This window comes from Dipteris shenzhenensis, chromosome 4 (assembly GCF_047967505.1).
Source record: "Dipteris shenzhenensis isolate YYH24624 ecotype China chromosome 4, Dip_SZ_1.0, whole genome shotgun sequence".
Taxonomy (NCBI): domain Eukaryota; kingdom Viridiplantae; phylum Streptophyta; class Polypodiopsida; order Gleicheniales; family Dipteridaceae; genus Dipteris; species Dipteris shenzhenensis.
The window spans coordinates 11,039,639-11,067,188 of NC_141599.1; the positions used below are offsets into that span (position 1 = coordinate 11,039,639).

General features: G+C 44.2%; 1 protein-coding gene across 2 annotated transcripts; it reads left to right on the forward strand.

Moving 5' to 3' along the window:
• The first annotated feature begins 1,615 nt into the window (after positions 1 to 1,615).
• Positions 1,616 to 27,550, forward strand: UTR7 (UDP-N-acetylglucosamine (UAA) transporter family). Of its 2 annotated transcripts, none has more exons than XM_087374057.1 (7): positions 1,616 to 3,080; positions 3,883 to 3,988; positions 4,139 to 4,384; positions 18,657 to 18,767; positions 18,884 to 19,042; positions 26,754 to 26,904; positions 27,047 to 27,187. In XM_087374057.1, the coding sequence occupies exons 1-6, from the start codon at positions 2,956 to 2,958 to the stop codon at positions 26,886 to 26,888; spliced, it is 882 nt and encodes a 293-aa protein (XP_087230183.1). In that variant the 5' UTR covers positions 1,616 to 2,955; the 3' UTR covers positions 26,889 to 26,904; positions 27,047 to 27,187. The 2 variants fall into 2 exon arrangements, with proteins under 2 accessions (XP_087230183.1, XP_087230182.1); XM_087374056.1 differs by having other exon boundaries at positions 1,623 to 3,080; positions 26,761 to 26,904; positions 27,047 to 27,550.

Genomic DNA, 27,550 nt, shown 5'->3' on the forward strand with positions numbered 1-27,550 from the left:
TAGTGTTGATCTGGCTCGAAATCCCCAGACTTGGTGAGGATCATCGATGCATTGGGACCATCCCTTAACGTCGATGGTGAGGATCGTCGATGCATAGGGATCATCTCTTAGCACCGATCGTGAGGATCGTCAATGCATAGGGACCGTCTCTTAGCGCTTTTTCTTGCTTATAGTTGCCTCGGTAAACTTAGGGTGTTTATGGACCACCCTACCATGGGCATGCCCACGGATTATGGATGGGCGAGATTGCCCATCCACGGCCCAGATGCATGCAATGCACCATGGGCAGGCATTGGTGGGTGTAGTCTATATATACCATTAGAGGCCACCCCCGTAGCCCTGCTTGCAAGGATGCATGCCCTCTTGTGTAGGGTGTTGTCAAATAGCTTGTCCCTATCCCCATACCCTATTGAAACCCCCTGCTTGTGATGGGTAGATTGTACATGGAGATTGTGCACCCCTTGCCTGTAACAAGCAGATTGTGCGTGGAGACTATGGCAGCAAATCTGTGGTGGAGCCGAGGGTGGCAGCATTGATGATGGACGTCGAAGGAGGTCTGGGATGTACCATAGAGCACCCTCTAGATCATGTTTCAGAGATGGAGCTGCAGGGGAAGGCGCCACCAATCAGTTACTATGGGGATGGCCCCATTAAATGCCATCCCTTGTTGGGAAGTTGCCTCCTAGTAGTTGGCAACTTCCTAATGGTTATATATATTGAACGCTTGATGCTTGTGCCCTGTGTCATATCAATACATGGCTGCCATGAGGTTTCATGGAAAACCTGGAAATTATATCCATTTTTCATTCACCTATAAAAAATGTTTTCTCAATTACGGTGCAAAATTTTAGGCAATTTATTAGCACTACCTCCTTAGAGGGAGTGCTCTAGTGGAGGATTGAAAATATATTGTGAATTTCCAAGTGGAATTTTTGAAAAGTAAAAAAGTTGTGTTAAGAATTGCCATTTATGAGATCATCCTACAAAAAGTGTTTTTTAATAGTCCAACTTTGGTTTTGCATCAAAAGGGCTTGCTTTACTCTTACACTGGAGGCACTACCGCACTTTTGGAGGGAGAGAGAGAGGGGGGACAATAGCCTTCATAAACAATTCAATGGATCATACTTGGACCAATCACCTTGAAATAAAATAAAAAGTCTTTAAAAATACCTATTTTCCTTCTTTGGCTTGCCACAGGTGGAGGCCTAAGTAAACCCGATGGGGCTCCTGAAAGCTCATTTTCTGCTGGGATTGGAGACACTTGGTAGAAATCTAGAGATCTCCTCTCTCTCCACATTTTTAGCCCTCTCTCTCTCTCTCTCTCTCTCTCTCTCTCTCTCTCTCTGCCCCCTCCCTCCGAGTCTGGACTCCCTCTCTTCCTTTCTCTGTCTTTCTTCCTCCCGCCCCCGTCCCCGCCAGTGAGGACTCCCACTCTTCATTTCTCTCTCTTTCTTCCTCCTCTTGGCAGGCCTATTGAATGATACATATCATTCATCTTGTTTCTATTCGACCATTTCTCGAGGACTTTACTCGTTGAAAAGTCCTCCCCTGGCCCTTAAAAGTTTCCCCTATAAATGATCGATGAATTCATACTGTCAGCTCTACTGATTGGCCACACTCTTTTGCTAACAGAAGCACTTCAACTCCTCCTGACTCAGTCCCTGGCAGTGGCAGCATCCATTTTAGCTCATTCATAAATTACAGGCGACCAGCAGAGCAGCAGAGATACTCCTGGAGAGGGTGGACTGGAAAGTTGGGAACAGTGAATGGAAAAGTGGACGTGAATTTTTGCTGCACCTGCGACAGCTCTTAGGACACAACTCTGGTCTCAAAAATCCAGCAGTAATTGGTGAGATCACCATCGTGAGTTACCTTGGCTTTGCTGGACATCAGTCTTCGTCCAAGATCTGGACCTGCAAATCTGCAGAGCTCCTCTTAGAATGACTCACATCGTGAGCTGGCACTGCCGTGATCGCTGCCACCTATCTGCATTCTCGCCGCTCAGAAATTATCTGTAGCTATGGCTTTGGTGGGCAGCTCACAGCTTCTTCTCCAGCTGCACCGGATGTCCAGCCCCATGGACATTGATCCTTGACCATCCTCGAAGACGTTGGCAGCTCAGAATTCCCCCCAGCGATTGAAGCTGCGATAATCTTCTCTCCATAGCTGTCTCATTGACTCATTCCTTCCTTGTGAAAGAAAATTCTACCGCTGCTCGCATTGCAGCCCGCTCTGCACATTTTTCCCCGCTTGTACACTATCGAGACATCCCTCGATCTTTTATCCGTTTGCTTCGTATTGGGTCATGATCTCTCTGTTCACGTACCCACTATCGCGAGACGCGAGCGCTGTTTTCCTCACTTCACCACTTTTGCCCCTCTCCTCCCTTCCCCCAGCTACTACCTGGCCGAATATAGACTCCAATGTAAAGCGGAGGAAAGTGGGTGTTCATCTTTGCTTTCGAAGAATTGGAAATCGCAAAGATATGCGGGCTCATCTGCTACAAAAGCCAGCTTTGGTAACGCCGCAATGTATTGCACCTGCCATGAGCGCACCTTGAGCAAATTGATCTCGCTGATGTAGCCCCGCTTCGTGTCGCATCAATTTGCTTGAGACAGCTTAGGTTGGATTCAGAGGTACTCAGCTTCTACTTGTCACCGCAAAGCGGGCGTCAATGAAGCTCGATGCAGAATGTGTGGGTCGATTCTTGCCATATCACATGAAATTGTCGTGCAATGGAACAGATCTTACATTGTTGCCCACCTTACGTGTTCTACTGAAATAGCGCAGTTACACACGAACTAGATTCGGGGGTAACACTACTGAGGCAGGAAAGCCATTCATTCAGAGCGCTCTCCCAACGTAAGCACGCTTTCTTAGGCCAGTTTACGGGAGCAAGGACATAGACAGATACCTACAGGTTGTAGCTGTGAAGAGCTTCCAGACCACTGAAACATGCAGATCAAGGGCCCTTTTCAAGTAGAAAGGGACTCTGAAATGGGGAAGCTGCACCTCCCTGTACAGCAGGATACTATGAAGGCATATTCATCTCCCGAAATTCAGAGCAGTCATATACTCAGGTATATATATACGTCTAAATACACTGAATAAATAAATGGCCCTCAAACTAGTCTTTTGAACCCGATTATTGTTGTCGATAAATGTTTACTGATGGAGGAGGTTGCAGTAGATATCACAGGACTCAATTTCCGCTGCACTAGGGACTACTGGAATCCATTATTTAACGCCATTGCAGTTCCAAATCAAAATTTTAGTAGGGAGGACATGGTTTGTTTTGTTTCACAAAACTTGTACACAGTTAACTTTTAGGTCGTTAACTACCTTGTATACCGTTTATCTTAGCGATATGAAATGTTAGTACTGTGGAAATAAATCTATCTACACACACACACAAACAACACACTTTTTTTGTGAAAATACAAACAACACACACGTTTTTTGTGGAACAAATTTTGCATTACACATACACACTTTTTTTTTTTTTGGGTGAATCACACACACACACACACACATGCATCTATACATTTATACATATACTATACACAGAGACATGCTGATGTATACAAACATACATCTGTTTATGTGTACGCATATATATACATATACATGTACAGATATATGTGTGTGTTTTTGGAGATCTGAGATGGCCTTTAGCAGTATTATTTGAACTGTGACCAGTTTATTTTGAAATAGATAGCTTGACGTGTTTTTTTTGCATTCCCTAAGTCTCTCTAAAATGTTCATGGGGCTGTCTTGTCATTAGGAAAGGAACTATTTTTTCCATATTTTGTGGCTCTGAGCAGGCACATTTATTGCATTTCTTATATTGATCCATGGGTCTGACTCACTTGTTTGGAACAGTCTATCTGCAGCAGTGTCTTATGGAGTTGCTTCTATGGCAATGGTTTTTATTAACAAGGCAGTTCTAATGCAATACCCACACTCCATGACCGTGTTGATTCTCCAGGTCTGATGTAATTTCCATTTTGTTAAAGATATAGGCATAACTCTTTTCACTCGTGGAAATTAGTGCTATCTGCTAGAGCAGTGTGAGTCAGTCTGTAAACTTGAGGTTAAGTTTCAATTTCAAGAGTCTAAGCCGAGTCTGTTCTGGCAGCAACTTGTTACAGCCATATTGATACACCTTGGGAGGGGGTTTCACCTAATCATTGCCCGTCCAATGGATATAAAGACATCAAAGAGGCTCCTTCCACTCTCACTCTTCTACAATGCAAATGTTGCTTTTGCTTTAGCAAGCCTGAAAGGAGTCAATATACCTATGTATATTGCTCTGAAACGATTGACACCATTGGCTGTGCTTGTCACTGGGTTTTTCTTTGGCAAGGCTAAGCCGTCCTCTCAGGTATGCATTTCACTGTTGCTTTCCATCTTGCTTGGCATTCAAGGGTTATGTGTGACTGGGAGATACATACTTATATTTTAAAGGGCCAAAGAGATCTGCAGATGAGTCTGTTCAATTGCAGAAGATATCTACACAAAAAAGGGCAGCAATGGTTTAAAAAAGAAAAAAAGCTGCAAGTGTATATCATCTAACATCTGGGGTGACTAGATTTCCCTTAATAAAGAGCAACTATCTGTCCGAACCTGTAGCAAAGCTCAAGCCTCTCTTTGAGGGGAGGAGATCTCTGCTTGAATGAGATGGAGGTGTGCTATCCCTGGATGGGCTGTTTGTAGTCAACCTGCCTCTCCGTGTATAGTACTTCTCCTTCTGTGGCAGAGCAACAAGCTTAGTCAAAGGGGGAACTTTCATGATCTGATGATCTACCACAACATCTGAGATGAAAAGAGGATTGGATGTGACTCTCTGTGGTGAATCAGCTCTTTTTGTCAGAAGCCCCTAGCACGCGGCCTCCAGAGCTTTGGCTTAGTGGTTTGAGCATTGGACTACCAATCCTCAGGTCACGTGTTCAACCTAACACTGTCATGCTGTTTCTTCAAGGAGAGCTCAGCAGCACTACACCCACTGTATAGTAGCTAGTCTCTGCTATGCTTGATGGGAGTTTATGCCTTGTGATAGTCATGAGGTTGAAACTACGTTATGTGTTGTGAAATTGTAGTCTTCTCAAGCAGTTGTAGCTTGAATGAACTACTTTATGACTAGCCTTCTCCTCTACTGCAAGCCTTTGTCATGACTGAGTCTGCCCTTCACCTACAGAGTTGCTGACAGAACGTAGTATGAAGATGGTACATCCCCACCAGGATGTAACCAGCTATGGGTTCTCGCAAACCCTAAGCTGAGACCTGGGGAATCAGCGTGGGGTCTAGCTAAGGGTCAGGACTAACCTAGGGCTAAGACCTAACGAGCAGAAGAGGTCTAGAAGAGCTAGCCAAGCTTCAGGTGTGGCTAAACTGATGGCTAAAGCCAGATAAAGCAGGATGCCTAGCCTATAAGAGAGGCTGGGGGCTCAGTTGACCATGACCTGCTGGCCAGAGGGCAGCAGCTAGCTTAAAGGGCTTGTGGTATGGGACGCAAGTCTGGAGCCTGAGGCTGGCTGGCTCTCTCTAGGTGGTTAGACCTCTAGCTCAGGGTGGCTCAGATGAGCCTATGGCTGGGAGGTGAGCTGCTAGCTTCAACCCTTAAGGGTTGGCTGCGGGTGCGTCCTGTGATATGTATTGTGTGATCTGGTTTAGAGGACGGTCCAGGATACCTCACCAGGGTCTAGGCTTAACCAGACCTGGCTTGAGGGTTGTTACAGTTGGTATCAGAGCCTCTCTAAACCTTGATGATCTCTAGCCTCATACTGGGAAAGCGTTGCTGAACTGCGAATCTGAGAAGACTCCTTGTCAGACGAGATTCCTCAACTATGAGCCTAGGATAAAGGGAACATTGTGATGAGGTATGTTAATACCTAAATAGAATCCTAGATTATGGTTGTGACTTGCCTTGTGGCTGATGGATTTCCCAATAAGTGGTATGAGTTATGATGTAGAACTCCCGGTTGTGAGGGAGGGGATTCCTAGCAGGTGATTTGAGGCGCCCTCTCGTATTTCCTCGTGCAAGACTAACTGAGAGAAACTGTGGACTTCTACCTGAATACGGAGACTTTAAGGGTAGATTATGTGTTCAGCCTACTTGCAAACATGTCTGCAGGAGGACTGACACACCCCAACACTCTTGAAACCTCTGATCTACAAGCAAACACAAGAACACACCAAACGTTAGGAATCTGAGCAGGCTGCTCACCACCCAACCATGACATCTATGGGATGCGATCCCGAATTAGGAGATATCCCCTCCGAGCCACGAGCTGAGCTACTGGCACGAACTCCCAACTAGATCCTAACCAGCCTGGTGTCCCATACCACCAGGCGGCGCCTAGAGGCTTGGGATCTACTGCTGGGCCTTGGGCTACGCTAAGATGCAGGCGCGCGTCCGCGACTCAATCCAGGATCAGACCTAGCACCTGGGAACGAGACTTGCTCCCATCGGCTTTCTAAGAACTGAACCTCTGGGTCCCTTATATGGACTCGGGCCCAATGCTCCAAAAATAGCGAAGACCTCTAACTGGTTCGTACCCTTGCCACTCAACCCAAGAATCAAGCCTGCCTAGCCCTAAGCCTCCCCAGGCTACCTAAGCTAGTCTTGTGTACCCCGATACACGTCAGCAGATACCAATCCGTGCACATGACATACTTCCCCTCCTCTAAGAACTCACTCTTGAGTTCACTAGAAAACCCGGGAATGTCCTCTGGAGGTTCGATAATGTCTCCCATGTTGCATCCTCCTCAACACGATCCTTCCACTTGATCTTGTATTCCGTGATAGTTCTATTACGAATCTGTCTTTCATGAAATTCAAGAATACTCTCAGGTTCGTGTGGAATAAAAGTCAAATCTGTAACTTCTATTATTTCTTGAGGAGAAACAAGTTGATCATCCGTACCCAATAACTCTTTCAGTCTACTGACATGAAACACTGGATGTACTTTAACATCAGGAGGCAATTCGAGTTAATATGCAATTGGTCCAATTCATTTAATAATCTTAAAAGGACCACAATATCTGGGGGAACCAAACCAGTACTTAGGCTCTTGGATTCCTTGGGAATACGTAAGTATACCATCGTTCCTTCAGAGTACTCTCTAGGTAAACGATGTCGATTAGCATAAATCTATCCCGATCTTGGGCACTTCTAATAGACTCCTTGGCAAACTGCAACATTTCTTGCATGTCTTGCAAGAATGTCCTTGCAGCGTCAATTTGAATTCCCTTGAACCCAACCATAACTGGTGACTTAGGTTGAAACCCGTACATAAGCATAAAGGGATTGTACCCAGTACTTGAATGCTTTGCACTGTTATAAGCAAATTCTATCATGGGGAGATAATCTTCCCATGAAGACTGTCTCTTAGAAACATATGCCCGAAGCATATCTTCAACCAATTGGTTGACCTTCTCTATACTGCCATCAGATTGTGCATGATCTGAGGAACTCATACTCAGAGTAGTTTCTAACTTTTCAAAAACAAGTGTCCAGAGGTTACTTGTAAACTTTGGGTCCTTATCACTGACTATGTCAAAAGGCAAACCATATAACTTAAACAAGTGGTCCACAAACTTGTGAGCCAACTGAACAGCTGATATGGTCGATCTAGTAGGTAAGAATCTAGCCATTTTTGTCAGACGGTCCACTATGACCCAAATGGAGTCAAGACCCTTGCACGTTCTAAGCAAACCGGTAATGAAATCCATGGAAATACTTTCCCATTTATTACCCGGAATTTGCAATGGCTGTAATAAACACCTTAGTAACTTGACAAACCCGGCAACCTACCACCTAGTTTTCAATAAATGCACGCATCTTAGGCCAATAAAAGGTATGTTTCACAAGAGACAGGGTCCGATGTATACCTAGATGTCTAGCACTAGGAGCATCATGACACTCCTAGAGAATCATGGATCGAAGATCCGAAACATCTGGAACAGATATCTTTCCATTCCGGAACAGCAAGCCATTCCTAATCATCCACTGACCTCCCGCCGCCTGTACCATAAGTTGCACAATCCCTGAGTCTTGGTCAACCATGGAGCTCCCATCCTGGACCTTCTGCCAATAAGAACTGAAATGACTATGGACTCGACTTAAGACATCCGCCACACTATTCATGGAACCCTTTTGATAACGTATTTCAAAATCAAAATCTTGCATTAACTCTGCCCATCTAGCCTTTCGTCACCTCAATTCAGACCCATCACACATACTTGATTGACTAATGATGTGTCAAGACAAGAAACTTCGAACCATACAAGTAGCGTCGCCAAACCTTTAGAGCATACACAACTGCATATAGTTCTTTTTCTAGCGTGGGCCGATGATATTGGGTGTCGTCTAGCTTTTTACTGTCAAAAGCTACAGGCCTGCCCTCTTGGAATAAAGCTGCCCCAATCGCAAAATCACTCACATCGGCCTCTAAAACATAAGGTTGGGTAGGATTGGGTAATGCAAGAACATGAGCTTCCTTGATAGTTAGCTTCAAGGTTTCAAAAGCCGTGTTCAATGCATCATTCCAAGAGATCAGCTGGGTAGACTTGCGTCCACGACCTTTCAATATGTTGGTCAAGGGTGCCGTGATGTTTGAATAATCATGCACAGACTTTCGTAGAAACATCGTGAATCCTAGGAAAGAACGAAGTTATTTCACTATCTGAGGGATAGGCCAATGCAAAACCTTCTGGATACGATCTAGATCAATGCTAATACCTTCAGAAGAAATCTTGTGTCCTAAGTAAATGATCTCCTTCTTAAAAATGTCACATTTACTCATCTTAGCATAGAGCTTATGGTGTCTTAGAATAACTAAGACAATCCGGAGGTGTCCAATGTGATCCTCTAGCGTTCGGCTATATACCAAGATGTCATCTAAGAACACGACAACGAATTTGCCCAAAAAATCTCGAAACAAATCGTTCATCATTTGCTGGAAGGTAGCAGGAGCATTGGTCAGACTAAAAGGTGATACGAGAAACTCGTAGTGGCCATACCTAGTTCCGAATGCGTTCTATCTATGTGTTTAGCATTCTTTTCATCGGGGTAAGGGTGAAACTGGAAGTGTACTTGCCACTTGTGCAACTAAGTGTCAACCACCTTCTTGGTTCTGGATTTCTGATCTCCGGGATAAGGATCTGGAGTGATATTTGGACCTAACACTGAAGCGAAAGCATCCACCTACGTGAGCGCTTGAACAGTGCTAGTCATAAGCGAGAGTGAAGTCCGAATCCCTTGGAGTTCTTGTGTCAATCCGGTTTGATTCGCATCAACCCACTCAAACTTTTCATCGAGAGTAGTTGTGAATTCACTGAAGGTAGTTTTCATAATCAAATCATCATAGAGGCTCTGGTCATCATTTGCCTGGTAATTCATATCTTGATCACCCATCGCAAGCCCGGGGCCTACGGAATCAGCCATAACTGAAATCTAATTTGATGAAGAGAGTAGACTAGAGAAGAGAAGAAACTGAAGGGCCTGAAGGGGGAAGAAGAGTAAGAGGGAGAGAGTGTGAGACTCAAATGTGCGGGTGTGAAGTGATGAGCCACACCACAAACTCATTAGTTTTATTAGGATTAGGTTTTACCTTATGACTGTCTTAAGACAGTCATAGGTGTCCTATCTTTAATAAAGGGGTGGCAATGTGCCTTTACCCCAACAACCTCCCACCTAAAGGCCAATGTGCCTAAAGGGGAGAAAAGAATAAAAATTACAGCAATATACAGTTACTGTATACAAGACCATAAAATAAGAATGGTCTCATCCTAATCCCATGATGTGGCGGCAATGTGCAAACCGCTCAGTAGGCAAGCTCTTAGTGAGCAAATCTGCAGGATTATCATCAGTATGCACCTTCACAAGCTCAAGTCGCTTGTCTTCCAGTACCTCCCTGATGAAATGATATTTCACATCTATGTGCTTGGTCTTCTAATGAAAGACCGGATTCTTTGCCAACATGATAGCACTCTGACTATCACAATGCAAAACTGGCATATCTCCTGTAATGCCCAAGTCTCCCACCAGCCGAGTAAGCCATATTGCTTCCTTGCAAGCCTCAGTGGCTGCAACATATTCAGCTTCAGTAGTTGACAGTGCAATGCATTTCTGCAACCGAGACACCCATGATATAGCACCTCCTGTAAATGTGAAAATATAACCGGTAGTAGACTTCCGGTTATCTGCATTCCCTGCATAGTCTGAGTCTGTAAAACCATGCACTAATGCATCCTGCCTATCATAGCATATGCACAAGTCTTTGGTACCCTTGAGATACCTCAAGACACCTTTCACTGCTTCCCAGTGCCGCTTGCCTGGATTTGCCATATACCTGCTGATGACTCCCACCGCAAAAGCAATATCCGGACGAGTGGCAACCATGGCATACATCAAAGATCCAACTGCAGATGCATACGGAACCTTGGCCATTTCAGCCTTATCATCATCTGATCTGGGGCTGTCCTTACTGCTGAGTTTTAAATGTGGAGGCAACGGGGTACTAATAGACTTCCCCCCCTCCATTTTAAAGCGCTGCAGTACTTTGTCAATGTACTCTTTCTGTGACAGAAACAAAAGTCCCTTGGACCTGTCACGAGTAATCCGCATGCCAAGAATATGATTTGCATCACCCAAGTCTTTCATGTCAAAAGACTTATGCAGTTGTTTCTTCAAAGCACTAATCTCATGCTGAGATTTACTGGCAATAAGCATGTCATCCACATATAGAATGAGTAGCATCAAACTGCCATCCTTTGCCCGTTTGGTGTACAAGCAATGATCGGTCTCACACCTATGATACCCTTGGGACTGCATGAAGGCATCAAACTTCTTGTACCATTCTCTTGGCGCCTGCTTGAGTCCATACAAGCTCCTCTTGAGCTTACACACAAGCTGCTCTTTCCCTTTAACAGCATATCCCTCTGGCTGACTCATATAGATCTCATCATGGAGATCGTCGTGAAGAAAAGCTGTCTTCACATCCCTCTGACATAAATCCATGTCGTCATGAGCAACAAGAGCTAACACTGCTCTCAAAGTAGTCATCTTGACTACAGGGGAAAAGATCTCATCAAAGTCAATGCCCTTCTCTTGCTTAAATCCCTTGGCAACCAATCTGGCCTTATACCTCGGTAAAGCATTTGAATCCACTTTGACTTTGTAAACCCACTTGCATGGCAAAACCTTTCTGCCTGCAGGTAACTGCACCAAGTCCCATGTATCATTTTGAAGTAGGGAGTCCATTTCTGACTGCATGGCTTTCTCCCATTTCTTTTTCTCTGTTCTTCCCATAGCTTCCTTGAAGCTGGAAGGCTCACCACAATCTGTCAGCATGATAAAATCAGCCACATTATTGGCTCCTGGAACAAACCTGGCAGGAGGCCGTTGTACACGGGTGGTCCTCCTAACAAAATGTTCCGGATTAGGCTGCTGTCCAGCCTGTTCGTCATGCATGACGGGTGGCTGTACCACCATATCTGGCTGTTCTACAGCCCCATCTGCTGGCATATCCAGTGGTGCATCATTGGCAAAATTATCTGGCTGATTTTCAGCGTGTATACCCTCTTGAACAGGGTTATCTGCAGCAGCCTGCTGCTGCATATAAATGGGCATTCTTTGCTGTCCAACATCATCATAAATAACCCTCCTGTATTCCACAGGTTGCACGGGTTCCTTGTGTACACTATCCTCTTTAAAGATGACATCATTGCTGCGTATAATCTTCCGTTTAACGGGATCCCATAACCTGTACCCCATTTCACCTTCATCACCATAACCCATAAAGATGCATCTGATAGACTTTGGCTCCAGTTTGGTGCGCAGTTCTTTGCGTACATGAGCAAAGCACTCGCAGCCAAATACACGTAAGTGCTTATATGAAGGTGGCTTGCCAGACCACACCTCCTCTGGCACTTTCAAATCCAAAGCCTTGTTTGGCGACCTGTTAATAATGTGAACTGCTGTTTGCACGGCTTCTGCCCAAAAGCCATGGGGTAATGCAGCATAAGACAACATACATCGAACCTTCTCCTGAATAGTTCGATTCATCCGCTCACTTGCACCATTTTGAGATGCATTATGAGGGGCTGTGAGTTCCTGTTTGATGCCCTTAGCTTGGCAAAACTGCACAAAAGCATGTGACACATACTCACCCCCATTATCGGATCTGAGGCATTTCAGCCTGCGACCTGTCCGATTCTCAACCTGAGCGACAAACTTCTTGAAAGCATCTAAGGCATCGCCCTTATGCTTCAAGAAATAGACCCACACTTTGCGTGTGGCATCATCAATGAAAGTAATAAAATATTTTGCACCCCCTAGTGATAACTGTGGCATCTCACACAAATCAGTGTGCACTAGATCAAGTGGTGCTCTATTCTGGGGAGTTCTCCTCTTATGAGGAGTCACAGAATGCTTGCCAAATATACAATGATCACAAGTAGGCAAATCTGAAAAAGAAAGAGACGGCAGATAACCCAAACGTGACAGTTCTTGCATTCCTTTAACAGACATGTGTCCCAACCGGCTATGCCACAATGAAACCTTTGGCAGCTCGGTTATGGCAACAACATGATTACCTACACTGAAAACATAAAGAGGGTACAAGGTATCACTCTTAAAACCCTCAGCCACTACAGCCTGGCCATCAGTAATCACCCATTTGGAATCCCCAAATGTGGTGTGGTAACCACTGTCATCCAATAAGCCAGTGCTAATCAGATTTTTCTTGATTTGCGGCACATGGCGGACACCATCAAGCATGAATATGCGTCCATCAGGAAATACTATCTGTATACTGCCAATCCCTGCAATCTGACATGCATAGTTGTTCCCAAGATGAACAACTCCATGAGTACCTGTGTAGGAAGTAAGCCACTCCCTATGAGGAGTAACATGAAAAGAAGCACCTAAATCCAAGAGCCAGGTGTGCATGTCATGGCCATCAATAACCAAAGCATGTGCTATTACAGCAGAAGAGCATAAAACATCATGTATGTCACTGTCACTGTCCTCTGCTGCAACATTCACTGCATCCAAGTCATCTGCCTTGGCCTTGCCTTTGCCTTTGCTTCCATTGCCCGCATCCTTTGTTTCAGCCTTCTTGGCTTTCTGATCCCGTATGAACTTGAAGCACTTAGACTTCACATGTCCCTTCTTGCCACAATAAAAGCATTCAATATCCTTTTTGCCACGGGACTGACTGCGGGATTTGGACTTACTAGCAGATCTCCCCTTCTGCTGAGTCCTGCCTCTATCCTGTACCTGCAAGGCATTTGAAGACTTGCTGCTCGCATTATTCTTCCTGCTCATCTCCTCCATAAGGAGAGAGCTCTCTACATCAGCATACATAAGAGTGACATTCGAATTTGACAGGGTGGTCTTGAAAGTGTCCCAACTCTCAGGGAGGGTACACAGCAAGAAAGTAGCCTTGAACTCCTCATCAAGATTCAATCCCTGTGCAATCAGCTGTGTAAAGATGGCATTGAACTCACTCAAGTGTGAGGTCATAGCTGTACCTTCCTTCATGCGAAGATCAACCAGCTTCTTCAACCAATAAACCTTACTGGCTGAGCTCTTTTGGGCATACAATTCTTCTAGCCTTTGCCATAGACCATAAGAGGTCTTTTCAGCCTGAACATTGAACACAAGAGTGTCAGAAATAGTGAGCATGATAGCTGCCCTTGCGGACAAATCAAGCTCTTCCCAGTCATCAGCTGCCATGTCAGATGGCTTGAAACCCTTCACCCTTATGGGCTTAGAAATCTTCTTTAACAGAAGTACATTCAAGCACTGTTCTGCCCATAATGCATAATTGTGTGCTCCTTCCAGTTTCTTTATGTTCAGAATTGAAGAATCACTTCCCCCTGATGCCATATCAGATAAGGAAAGTATCTGACTCCCTGGAAGTAAAAAAAAGACTGAATAAAAATTCTGATTTCTCAGAAAAAACCTGCTCTATCAAGAGCCAGGAGCACTCACAATAGTGCTGTTTTTTACTGTCAGGAAAATCTGCAGCAAAACAGTAAATGTCCCTGCAAATACTGTACCTTCTGACACACTGTATCGTGCTCAAAGAGGCATAAACAGTAATTTCAGAATGCTGCAGCTGCTCCACAAGTGCTTTAACAGTGCATAATCAGCTGACAAAACACAAACACTGCTGTAAACACTGCTGTACTAGCTGTGCTGATCACTTCTCCCACCTCAGATGAGGTATTGCACTGAGTTAATATGCATAAACCACTTGGCAAACACCCAAAAAAAAATGACACTTCAGCCTGTCACAAGAAAATGGGATAAATCCCAAGCAATCACCCTTCTACCAAGGGGATAAAATGCATCTGAAGATCTCTGTCGGTAACCCAAGTGCTATCAAACAAAATCTGGGCAAAAGCCCCTTGATCTGACACCTGAACCAAGTGAAGAACACCTCAACACTGAGGTAAGCATGCAATATGAAAGTCTCTCTGACAAAATCATCCAACAGTGTAATGCATATACTGCCCTGTGTAGAAATGACATACACAGATCCCAACGTACAAACACTCAATGAGGAACCTTTTGAGCACTGTCAACGATGGACAGTTAGGGACCGAGTAAACTCGATGCGCCCTGGCCAAGCGTGGCTCAACTGAGGTTCTCTGAGTGTTGCACAAGGAATGTGACCTGCAAGAAAATGTCACCTCGACACTGCGGAAATGGAGGCAAATGTGTGCTCTCTGGCACCACACTACCTCAAGGCATACAAAGCATCAACTGCCAGGCAAAAGCCCTATGATCTGCTCACCCGGAAACTGAGATTCAAGCCCAGTAAAAGCATAAAAGTCTCTGCAAAATCAAGGCATTTCCTTCACGAAAACAGATAACTGTGCAATCAACCACACACTGTGGTTCTCTTCACCTCAAGCACGAGGTAAATGAAGGTACTTGCTGTACTTTCAAGATAACACAGTTTTGTGAACTGAAAAAATGACCCTGAATCAAGAGCAGAGAGCTCTTTCTCCTTCTTTTTCTTCCCAAAGAAAAAATCTGCGCCTGCTGTACTTCCTGTACCTGCGCAGTGTACGGAATTCCAGAAGAGGGAAAGAAGAAAAATTTCGGAAGTTCTTCCCCTGATGCAGCTCCCTGCAGGTACGGCGGCTTCGTCCGTACTGTACGAACGCCCGTCGTACGGACTGCCGTACGGTCGTGTACCTTGCTGTAGCCTGTGCGACGCCCGAGGGCTTAACAGCTAGCAGTTGCTATGCAGCTGCTGGCGTGACGCGGCGCCGCCCTGCTGCAGCTAGCAGCTACTATACAGCCCGCGCCCAGCTCTATGCCCGCGCCCGCGCCAGCTCCCGTGCCCTGCTCGATGCCTGCGCCCACGCCCGCGCCTTGATCCGTGCCCGCGATGCAATGCCGTCGCTGCTCGATGTCCGTCCGTACGGATGTACGGACGACGTACGTCCGTACGGCGCTGTCACTTGCTGGCTAGGTAGAGGTCGAGGGGGGTGGGTAGGCAAGGGTAGAGAGGAAAGGTGGCTCTGACACCGGTTGAAGGGTCTGAAGGGGGAAGAAGAGTAAGAGGGAGAGAGTGTGAGACTCAAATGTGCGGGTGTGAAGTGATGAGCCACACCACAAACTCATTAGTTTTATTAGGATTAGGTTTTACCTTATGACTGTCTTAAGACAGTCATAGGTGTCCTATCTTTAATAAAGGGGTGGCAATGTGCCTTTACCCCAACAGAAACAGGTGGGCTCGGAGCTAGGAGACTGGAACAGAGTGCAAGCTGGCCACGAGGAGAGGAGGTGACGGAAGAAGAGCAAGGCTAGCTGAGGGAAAGAAAGGCTGATCCCGAACTGACGATCAGGCAACCTAACGAACCACAGAACCTCCCCTATAGTGAGGATTCACCTCCTCTAGGTAGTCTAGTCTTCTAGTTTTGCAGTGAGGGTTTCGGCCCCTCCTTACAGTTGTATACAGCCCTTTGGGCATTCATTATTCAGTTGTATCTATTTCCTCTTCGGAGGTCCACTACATTCTCTCCCTCTAATTTTCTTACTCACATCCACAGCTCACTTTGTGTATTGAGTGCATCATCTTGCAGTTGCAGTTAGTATTGGGCAGGAGAGAGAGTGAGGATAGTCTATCTCCCGTTACATTGGTATCAGAGCTTCATATTCTTTCATGAGACAGAGGGTTATTTTGCATTATAAAAAATATATATATATATATTTTTCCCTACCCCAGATTAGTGGTAGTACCATACTCCATTAGCCGCTCCCGCCCTTACTTCATCGCGCATTGGGCCGGCTCCCGCCTTCACCCGCTGGTCTTTACACCTTGCGGCGGGAGGGGTAGTTCGTTTCCAGAAGTCTAGGGGATCAGTTCAGTCAGGGACAGCCCCACTGTTTATGGTCCAGACAAGATCCGGTAAGGACACCATGAGCACCAGTGAGCAGTCCAACATAGGGGGGGAGGGTTCAGTGCCTCTTCGTACCCTTGCCACTCAACTCGAGAATCAACCCTGGGTGCACAAGTCGCTTGCAACAGGCTATGACTGAGGTTAATCGGCACACTCTATGCCTATTTCGGGGCATCTACCTACAGTTGGGCCGCTCAGCTTGTGAAGGATTGATGCATGCTGTACTGCAGCTTGAAACAAGCTGGAAAGAGGTGTGATGGGTAGCTCAGGCCTTGACGAAGGCTGCTGGACCTGCACCAGACCTGCTGGCGAGGCTGAAGTGTGAAGGAGGCTAGATGAGGGCAAACAGGCTGAAATGTCAGCGGTTCCCTGCCTTTGGGCAAAAGTTACCTAAATTTGCAAAGGCTAACTGCTTTTAGGAGGCTTGGATAAAAATAGCAGAGCTATTTTAGGCTCACGACTAATCCAAGCAATTGAGCTAGAAATAGTAAAGCTATTTTAGGCAGATGGCTAAAAATAGCAAAGCTATTTTAAGCACATGGCTAAACTAAGCAGTTGAACTAAAAATAGCAAGGCTATTTTTAGCATAGCTTGACCCCCAAGTCAAGTAAAGCTGAAGCATTTTTGGTCCACTTTTCTGAGTTTTTGGGCAGTGCACTGTGCCTTCATTTAGGGCGACTCTTGAAAAGGCAGCCGCCTTTTCCTTTATGCTGGGCCTATTTCAGACCAGCCATGTATCTGTGGGCTGATTGTTACTAGTCGCCTGCCTATTCTTAATAGGCCCCAGCTACGAATACTGAATGAATCAGCAGTAAGGAAGACAATTTAGATTGAAAGTTTATATTATGAGGTCTTGAATAATCATCCACCATTTTGTTTGGTATACCTCAAGTGGATTGTATTGTTTTGAAAACCACCACTCTATTTTATTGGGTGGAAGGAGTTGTTATCTCTTTTACCCACCTCGGTTCACATCTCTCACTCACGCAATTATACTGCATGCCCGTGGACAGCACCAGCCTCATCATTAGCCTCGCATAGTGGTTACAACGTCAGTGTGGGCAGCAACGTCAGTGTGGGCAGCATTGAGGCCTCGATTGTGGCTGGAACTGCTTCTCAGGCTTTGTGGGTCAGCTCTCCATGTTCACAGTGTCCTCTTCAAGATTTGCATTTCGTGCATGGTATTTCAAATTCTCCAAGTTTAAAGCAAATTCTCCCCTACATTTGGGGGAGGGGGCCCTCAGTGGGTAGAAGGAACCTATTGGTTGTCGGCTCCATTTCTCTAATCCTTAGTTCTCTCTCCCCTCTTTGTGGTACATACACAGAGATGCCTCAAAATAAGGTTTAAATAAGGTCTCACTAATATACACAATCATTAACCGTTGCATGTTACAATTTCCACTCATTTGCAAATGTTTGGAAAAATCCCGAACGTCATTGGAATTGATTTTTTTCCTCCTCGACTTAAACCCATGAGCGCCTGTCCCAGCCCCTTTTCCACTCATGTGTGCTGCCCTTGGGGGCCCTCCTATAAGGGGCTGCGCCTACCCTACTCTAACTTAACATGGAAACACAACTCTAGTAGTAGAGTTCTCGAGTGGGTATTAGTGAACATGGACTTGACCCAAGGCTGAGAGACTGACTTACGTAGCTCGTGCCTGACTGTCCCTGGACTAGGGCTCACAAAGGGGTCATGGCATACGACAAAATCACCTATTTAGGGACCTATTAAGCACTTGTTGACGTAGTCAATGTGTCACACTGCACCTTAGAGCAAGGGTGCATGAAAGAGTAAGAGAGTCACCTTTTGTAGGCAGATCCTTATTGTAGGTTAGTCAAACCCACTGTTCACCAATCTATATTAAGTGTTACATGCGGAAGCAAACCAATCAATTTTGTATTGAACCTATTCTATTTATTTCTTTACCATTTATGCTTAAAAAGAACCTTTTTATCATTATACTTTTGGCTTTACAAAAGCATGTTGGAGTGGTCACGATGATGCCTAGAGAGCCTTTCCTCTACTTGAAGTTATTTTGCCAAACCTCTGAGTGCATCTTTTGATTTTGAGACTTTGTGATTGGAACAAGTCAGCAGGTTTGAGCCAACTCTTGATTTTGATATAACTTATTCTCCTCAAGAATCTGATGTTGCCTTCTTGGTAGGCAAGGCCTTCTTCTAGTTTCATAAAACTTACAGTTGATTTTGCATCTGAAATTTCGGTGCAGGTTTCTCTGTCTGTACTTTTGACAGGTCTAGGTGTGATTATTGCTGCTCTAGGAGATTTCTCATTTGACCTTATGGGATACATGTTAGCTTTAACATCAGTTGCTTTCCAGGTTTGCTTTTTCATATTGTATCTACGTAAATTCATAATTCTATTCAGTTCTTTTGAAGATGGAATTCTAGTTTCTAATCTTTCATTTTGAAGTGTATCAATATCTAAATATTGCAGACTGCATACTTGGTTCTAGTTGAAAGGTCAGCTGCAGAGGATGGGCTCTCGTCAATTGAGCTCATGCTTTATAATTCTATTCTCTCTCTTCCTTTCCTTTTGTTTCTCATTTTTGCCACAAAGGAGATGCCAATTTCTGGGGTGTTTCTTTTACAGAAGGTGAGTCCTCTCTCTCTCTCTCTCTCTCTCTCTCTCTCTGTCTCTTCTCTCTCTCTCTCTATTGTTGTGCAACTTCATAAATTTTGATAGAGTTGTTCTTGTATTAAAAATGTATGATGGAGCTAGGGCTAGCTGTTTCATAGCAATATGCAAGTAGCCCGACTTCAATGTCGTATGTCTGGTTGGACCTTTGTCTTATAAACAAACATAGTAATGCATGCATATCAGCTTTAATTTTTGTTTCTAAGACTAATTGTTTGATGATTATATTATTTGTCCTCTTGAATCAGATCGGGCTGTAGAGGTTGTCTTTGAAGTTCAACAAGATGTGTGGATATTAAAAGATGTATAATTTTTTTGTAAATAAAATCTATGTGATGAGAACGCAAGCAAGTTTTAGTAATATGCATTGGGCAGTACATTGGCTGCCCCATGGGGTAGTGGAGGTATACCATATATCCTTCTTGGAGTTGGTTACCTTGCAGGGCAAATATAACCAAACCTTGAGATACTTGAAAATACTTTAGCAATAAAATCAGTGCTATTATGACACCTTTGAGCAGTTCGCAACACACAAAACAGCTTCTGGAACAAATCGCAATATGGCTCTACTCCTTGGAATAACTTGTAGAGGATCCTGGGCACCCTTAGACAAATCGCAGCAGTGCTAGGCTCCTTGGAATCAATTCGCAGCAGGTCTGGGTGCTCTGGAGTCAATTCGCAACATCTCTGGGCACCAGGTAGGGCTGGAAACCCTAATCACAGCAAGTCGATGATCTTCCAGAAGGGCTGGGAACTAGATTGCTGCAGCTGCACTCTTTCCGGGCACTTCTGCGCATCAGAGAGTCGAAGATATGATGCTGGAATGAATCGCAACTCAACTTAGGAGTAGTAGAAGTGAATTGCAGCAATAGAAAGAGGGGTTTGGGAGAGAGAAAGAATACAAGACACCACACTAGGGCCCATAAATAAGGGCTGGACCCCCTCGAAGGTCCGTATTGCAATAGAATAATCTTTGTACAACTGGCTCATGAAAGAGCATTAGTCTGAGTACAATCTTGAATGAATCTGGGAGGCCAGGGCCTTTCTTTCAGAGACGAGGCCTAGCAAAAAGCTAGGGCTTGCTTTCTAAAAGCTACTTTTACAAAAAGCCAAGCTTTTAGTCATTTTCCTTCTAAATCTGGTGCTCTGGAGCTTTTAGGCGCCTTTTAATCTTGTGGACCCTCCTTTTAATGAGGCACCTCCTTGTCTTTACTTTTTGAGCCTTGTGGGACCTGCTTTTTATACTTTTCTCCCCACTCTTGGGTCCTTTTTGCACTCTCTTAGGTCCTACACATGGCACAAACAAATTCCAATACTTAAACCCATTGAAGGTTAGCAAAATGCATGCATTCCTAGTTCTTGGACTAATCCTAGTCCCTTGTGGGCGTCCCCACAATTCTCTTTTACCAATGCAAAGAAAAAGTAATAAAACTTATTCTAGTGAACTAAAGTGAGTTTTCTTTGACCATAGTCAATTTGATAAAGACTCTTCTTTATTTGTTGGGAGAAATACCAATTGGCGACATCCCCTCGGCTTCTAATCAGTTGTTCTCAACTAAAAAGCTTCTTGATACAGCTGTAAAACTTGGGGATTGACAAAATATGAAGAGGGGAGAGGAGAAGAGTGGAGATGAGGAGAGAGGGCATAGCTAGAGAGCACACCACAAATGACTAACTGTACACTAGATTTAGTTGAAAAAATAGAATATATACAAACCCATTTAGGGTGAGGGTTAGGGGATCTAACCCTTTCCTTCATAGCACTCTATAAGGTTAGTGCTATGAACATATGATCGCGTGATGGTGCTATGCACACATGATCACATGATGTTGAGCGTGAACTCTCAACACCTTCCCTTAAGATCAACATCATGAAGTAGGCCGTCCCTCAAGATGAAGATTCTAGGGAATCGAAGAAGGACTGAGCATTACATTCCATCACACCCCTTTAATGGGAATGTCCTTCCTCTGCGTCAAACCAAGAGCTAGTTGGTGTTTCTCGAATAGCTTTTTACCGAGTGGTTTGGTAAAGATGTCTGCAACATTCTCTTTGCTATCACAATGCTGTAGTGTGATGTTACCAAGTAACACTCTTTCTCTGATGAAGTGCTCTTTGACATCAATATGCTTTGTCCTGGAGTGATATACTGGATTCTTGGCCAATGCTTGAGCCGATTGATTATTACAGTATATTGTTGTTGGCTTTGACTCATCAAAGTAATCTGTTTCTGACAATAGTCTTCTGAGCCATATAGCCTCACATGCACCTGTAGTGAGTGCTCTATATTCTGCTTCCTTCGAAGACAAAGAAACAGTTGGTTGTTTGTTTGACAACCATGATATAGTACCTTGACCAAGGAAAAATGCATATCCTTGCGTCGATCTCCCGGTCTCATGATCTTCGGCATAGTCACCGTCACAGTATCCATGCAACGGTGGATGACTTCCTCTGTATTCTATCCCAAATTGTCTTGTACCTCTGATGTATCTCAAGACTCTTTTGGCTGCATTCTAGTGAGATTGTTTTGGATTTGCCATAAACTGTGCTAGTGAGCTTACTGCATAGCAAATATCTGGCCATGTGCTTGTCAGATATATAAGAGATCCGATGAGCTGCCTGTAGTATCTGTCATTGACTGTAGGCTTTTCTGAATCTTTAGTAAGTTTCAAACTCTATTCCATGGGAGTGGCTGCAATCTTGCAATCTGACATATGAAACTTCTTCAGGAGACTGTCAACATCAGCTCATGAATGTGCTATCTGAATCTCTCCAGAACTCAATTCCAAGACAATAGTGCATAAGTCCAAGATCTTTCATGTCGAACTCTGCAGATAAGTTTTCTGATGAAGCTATCCTTGCTTCCTGTCACAATCAGATCATCTACGTACAAAAGTGCTATCTAAGTCTCTCCAGAACTCAATTCCAAGACAATAGTGCATAAAGTCCAAGATCTTTCATGTCGAACTCTACAGATAAGTCTTGTTTTAGTTTTCTGATGAAGCTATCCTTGCTTCTTGTCACAATTAGATCATCTATGTACAAAAGTGCAATAGTAATGTCTTCCCCTTGAACTTTGTAGTAGAGAGTATGATCTGCATTGGATTTCATGTATCCCAGATCAGCAAAATACTTGTCAATTCTGCTGTACCAACTTCTGGGTGCTTGCTTCAAGCCGTAGAGACTTTTCTTGAGATGGCAAACCTTATTCTCTTTTCTTGGTTCAACATAACATGCTGGTAGTTGCATGTAGACTTCCTCGTCTAGGTAACCATTGAGAAATGCATTCTTGACATCGAGCTGGTACACATTCCATTTGTTGAGTGTCGCTAGTGATATCAAGAACCGTATCGAATCCATCTTTGCTACTGGAGCATAAGTCTCATCATATTGCTGTGCAAATCCTTTTGCAACTAGTATGGCTTTGTATCTCTGAATACTGCCATCTGGATTGTACTTCACTTTGTATACCCATTTGTTTGCTATGGCCTTCTTTCCCGATGGAAGGTTGCATAATTCCCAAGTGTTATTTTTATACAAAGCATCCATTTCTTCATTCATAGCAGTTTGCCATTCTGGCTTGTCTACTGCGTCTTCGAAGTACACTGGCTCTTCTGTAGCCATGATGGTAGTCATAAGAGCATAATTAGTGGTTTCAACCTGAATTGCTTTGCCTTTCTGAGCATATGTTAATCTGGTTGGAGATCTGCTTTCCCTAGTAGACCGTCTGAGCTGATGTGGCTGTGCTTGGGGTGTTACTGGCAATTCTTGCTCTTCTTCATCAACCTGTTCTGTAGATGACTGTGAAGTTGATGCTTCTATCTCCTGTGTAGATGAGGTTTTCCATTGTGATTCCTAATCAAAGATTACATCTCTGGAGATAATGACCTTGCGGTTGATGGGATCATACAATTTGTATGCTTTGCTTTCTTCACTGTAGCCAACCATGATGCATTTGCGTGACTTCGCATCCAATTTCCTGCGATGATCATCATGTATGTGGGCATATGCTATGCAACCAAATATGCAGAGATGCCCAATGTGTGGCTTGTGTCCAGTGAATGCTTCATAAGGAGTCATACCCTGTATCGGTTCGGTAGGAAGCCGATTAAGCAAATAGTTTGCAGTGGCTATTGCTTCTGCCCAATACTGATTCGGAAGATGCTTTTCACTAAGCATTGCTCTAGCACTGTCTGCTAAAGTCCCATTCTTCCTTTCAGCTCTTGCATTCTATTGAGGAGTATTTGCACATGTGAATTGTCTTCGAAGTCCGTGATTTTTACAAAAGTTCATGAATGCTAAAGACATGTATTCACCTCCTCTATCTGATCTCATGACCTTGATCTTTCTGCCTGTTTGGTTTTCTACCATTGCTTTGAATTCTTGAAATCTGGAAAACACTTCAGATTTCTCTTTCAGAAAGTAGACCCAATAATATCTGCTATAGTCGTCGATGAAAGTCAAGTAATAAAGTGAACCATTGATGCTGCGGGTCTGGGCATAACCCCATACATCTGTATGTATCAAATCAAGAATACCTTGTGCACGAGAGGTACTTCTGACAAAGTTGGTTCGCTTTTGTTTGCCAAAGCAGCATGCTTCGCAAACTTTTCCAAGAAACTATAGCTTCGGAATCCCAATTGCCATTTTTTGATTCCTGAGATCTAACAAGTACTTGAAGTTGACATGACCATATCTCTTGTGCCATTTTGCAGATAGTGGCATTTGTTGCGGTTGAGCTGACATGGCATGCTTATCTGGTATTGTAGCTAGCATTCTGTATAAGCGTCCTTCCTTGACACCTTTTGCTACTAGCTGACATCTTTTGGATTTGTCTGTGATAGTGCATTCATCACCATCGAAGATGACTTTGTAATTGTGTTCCGTCATTTGACCTACTGACAAAAGGTTCTTGCTGAGCTTCGGAACATAGAGCACATCTTTCACCAATCCTTTTGTACCAGTGAAATTGTTCATAGGGCTAACGCCTGTCCCTTGAACTGGATTCGGTGTCTTATCTGCTGTGTAGATGACATTTTTCTGACCTTCTAATGGCTTCATTTCTGTGAACCATTCCTGATGATTTGTGATGTGAGATGATGCACCGCTGTCGATGTACCAAGGATCCTGTTCCACTTGGTCGACTTGATAGCTATAATGCTCTTTGGGATTGTAATCAATGTCTGGGTACACTGTATCAATCTGATGCATTTCCTCGCTTGCAAAAAACATATTTCCATGCTCATTTGCAAAATGACTGTGACTAGAATGTCCACCACGATGATTTCCTCTGCCTCAGGAATTCCCTCGATTACTGCTAGATTGACCACCTTGGTCGTATTGCTTCTTGCGGCAATCTCTCTCATAGTGTCCAAACTTGTGACTGTAGTTACACTGGATGTTTCACACATTGGTGGATGCATGCCCTCGTCCTTGAAATCTTCCTCGGTTGGAATGATCTCCTCTTTGCTGATTCTGATGTTGTTGAGGATGATGCTGATGCTGATGCTGATTTTGACTTTGATTTTATTGATGATGACTACTTTTCTGATATGATCTACCTCTTCCTCTGCCTCTCCCTCTGCTTCTGTCTGAAGCTGTGAATGCCTGATCATTAGAATGACCTTTACGTGCTTGAATAGCTTGAGTCCTGAGTTCTTCACCAAGCAGGACTGATTGAAGTTCTTCCAGTGTCGGAATTTGCCGTTGGGTGGCAATACTCTGGACTAGATTCTCGTATCCCTCTCCTAGTCCATTCAGGATTACTTGAACCATTTATGTGGGGTCCATAGTCTCTCCTGCTGCTGCAAGTTGTCGCAATGCTTTCCCCATCGAGATGATTTGTCTAGTCTACACAATAGATGGATTGAGTGTCACTCACTTGGATATTTAGGACTGGGTGCCTCTCTCTTGCTAGAGACCTGAGATCTCTCTGAATGATGGGGCTTGGGAGATGGTTGTGAGCATCGCAACCTAGATATTTGGGTTGCGAGATGCAATTTGAGGAACTAGACTCAGGCTACAGCCACCCTCATCAACATCTGGCACGATATCATTTGCACCTTGTGAGCTACCTAGGAGCTGTAGGTGCGGTGAGCGTGGGAGCAAGCACAAGATTCAAGAACCGTGAGAAGATGGCCTACAAAACCCCCTCCATGGTATGGGCTGAAGTATTCTGGAAACGTCTCAAAATACCTGGTATTTTTTGGTCATGGTGGCACATGTTCATCCAAAAGGATATAGCCTCCTATGAATGTACAAGGTATGTCAGATCATGTAACAAAGGGAACCAAGTGTAAAGCGTGTCGGAAGACTTCAAACTTGGGACGACGAACTTGGGATGAGGAAGTGCCTTTGTAAACATATTTGCTATGTTGTCCTCTGTGGGAAGGTAGGACAACTCTATGTCTCCTGCTGACAACCGCTCTCGAACATAATGATAGTGAACTTCAATGTGCTTGGTACGCGCATGAAACACTGGGTTACGTGCAATGGCCAAAGCACTCTGGCATCAGTGTAGACCATAGTGGAGGATGTGTGGCGAATACCAAGATCTGTAAGTAACTGTCGAAGCCAGACATACTCTACTGTAGCAGTGAAGGCTGCCCTATACTCATCCTCACAGCTAGATGTGGCAACTGTTGGTTGCTTCTTGCTGAGCCAAGAGATACATGAACTGCCAAGCAAAAAACAATTGTCGGTATGTGACACTCTGGTGTCGGAACAACCTGCCCAGTCACTATTTGTGTAAGCATGCATGGTAAGTGAACCCTGATCACCATAGAAGAGGGCTAAATCCTGAGTGCCTCTGAGATATCTGAAGACTCTCTTCACTACTTGCCAATGCTGTGAACTGGGCATGTGCATGAACCTGCTGAGCTGAGATACTGCATACTGTAAGTCAGGTCTAGCGTGGCAGAAGTAAATGAGACATCCAACAGCCTACTGGTAAAGAGTGATATCACATGGTGGGCTCCCATCATGAGCTGAAAAATTGAAGCCAGGGTCCACTGGAGTAGAGATTGGCTTGCAATCCTCAAACTGAAAACGATCAAGGAGCTGTCCAATATACTTGGACTGTGACATCATGATACCCCCCTCAGAGGTAATATATGGGGGGAAAGTCTCTAGAGAAAGGGGGGGAAAGAAGAAAGAAACAGTAAGTGCGGGAATGTTGCTCTGCTTTTGGAGGGATTGTTGGTATATAGAGGAGTTGGAGCGTCATGTGCTAATTATTGGCAAATTTAGAGGAGCTGGGATATCTGAGGGAATGCTGGGTGGGTGAATGCAATGATGGAGAGGTATGCACTTTCCATTTTCCTGAATTTGCAGAAGCCTTGTGGGTTAAGAGTTGTTGCTGTGACTGATCTCTAGGGGGAATGCTGCTTTGCTTTAGAGTGGGAGGGTGCTTTGGTGGAGAGGATAGTGGGGTGGGGAAAATAGTAGGACGGAGAAATTGGACACTTTTTTTTTAATGCAAAGAAGATAAATTGGAGACTTGTGTTTACCCACTTTTGCCTTTCCTGAATTTGCAGGATTTGTTTGTCTGGGATTGTTTTGGATTAGACATTCATCTTTTATGTAAAACGAAGGCTTCAAACATTTTATTGTGTGGATCCATATTGAGTCTAGAAAATAGAGCATTGCTTGAACTCTTTTAACCTTGGCAAGGGTGCAGATGAAATCGCTTGGTTTCTCATTGCTGCTGGTGACTTCTTTATTAATGGGGATCATCTTGAACTACACAATGTTTCTGTGTACTGCTGTCAATTCGGCTTTGACCACAACAATTGTCGGAGTTCTTAAGGGAGTGGGCACCACGGTAGGTGTTTCTGCTTTCTTGAGTGGATAAGAAGTTTTCTGACGATTATGAATTGTTTGAATTATTATTGGTTACCCATGAGGAAACAAAATAAGTCTTTATTGCTGTGACCTTACATTCCAAATTTGCATGTTTTCATCAGACTTTAGGTTTCCTAATGTTGGGTGGTGTCAAAGTACATGCTCTCAATGTAACTGGTCTAGTGATCAATACTGCCGGTGGTATCTGGTACTCCTTTGCCAAGTATAACCAGAAACAAAGGAAGAAGGTGGCTAAGCGTAATGATGAGCAAGAACCTGCTTTGAAGTGGAGTTCTTGATTTTTAACATATTGGATAAATTTTCCTTTGTAAATTTGTGTTGAGATACAGACTTATGTTTTGGTCAGTGCCGTGAAAACATGGCTGCCATGAAAGGTATCGCCATCTATACAAACTATTTGCTCAGTATAGTTTCATGAGAGCTCAGTCTGCAGATGCAGAGGGCTGTTAGTATTGGAATGTTAAGCTCCCAGGAATGGTAGGAGCCAACTTTTATTTACATAACCAAACATTAAAACCATGCAAGTGGAGCTAGGAGTCGTCATGTTCAAGGTAAAATCTGAGGGTGTACAAGAGCTTGGTCTACGTGTATGAACTTATGTCTTT

Coding starts and splice junctions, on each gene's coding strand:
- UTR7 (XM_087374056.1), top strand. CDS start 2,956: ATGCAGATCAAGGGCCCTTTTCAAGTAGAAAGGGACTCTGAAATGGGG. Junction 3,989..4,138: donor TGACCGTGTTGATTCTCCAG/GTCTGATGTAAT, acceptor CTGTTCTGGCAG/CAACTTGTTACAGCCATATT. Junction 18,768..18,883: donor TAACATCAGTTGCTTTCCAG/GTTTGCTTTTTC, acceptor TAAATATTGCAG/ACTGCATACTTGGTTCTAGT.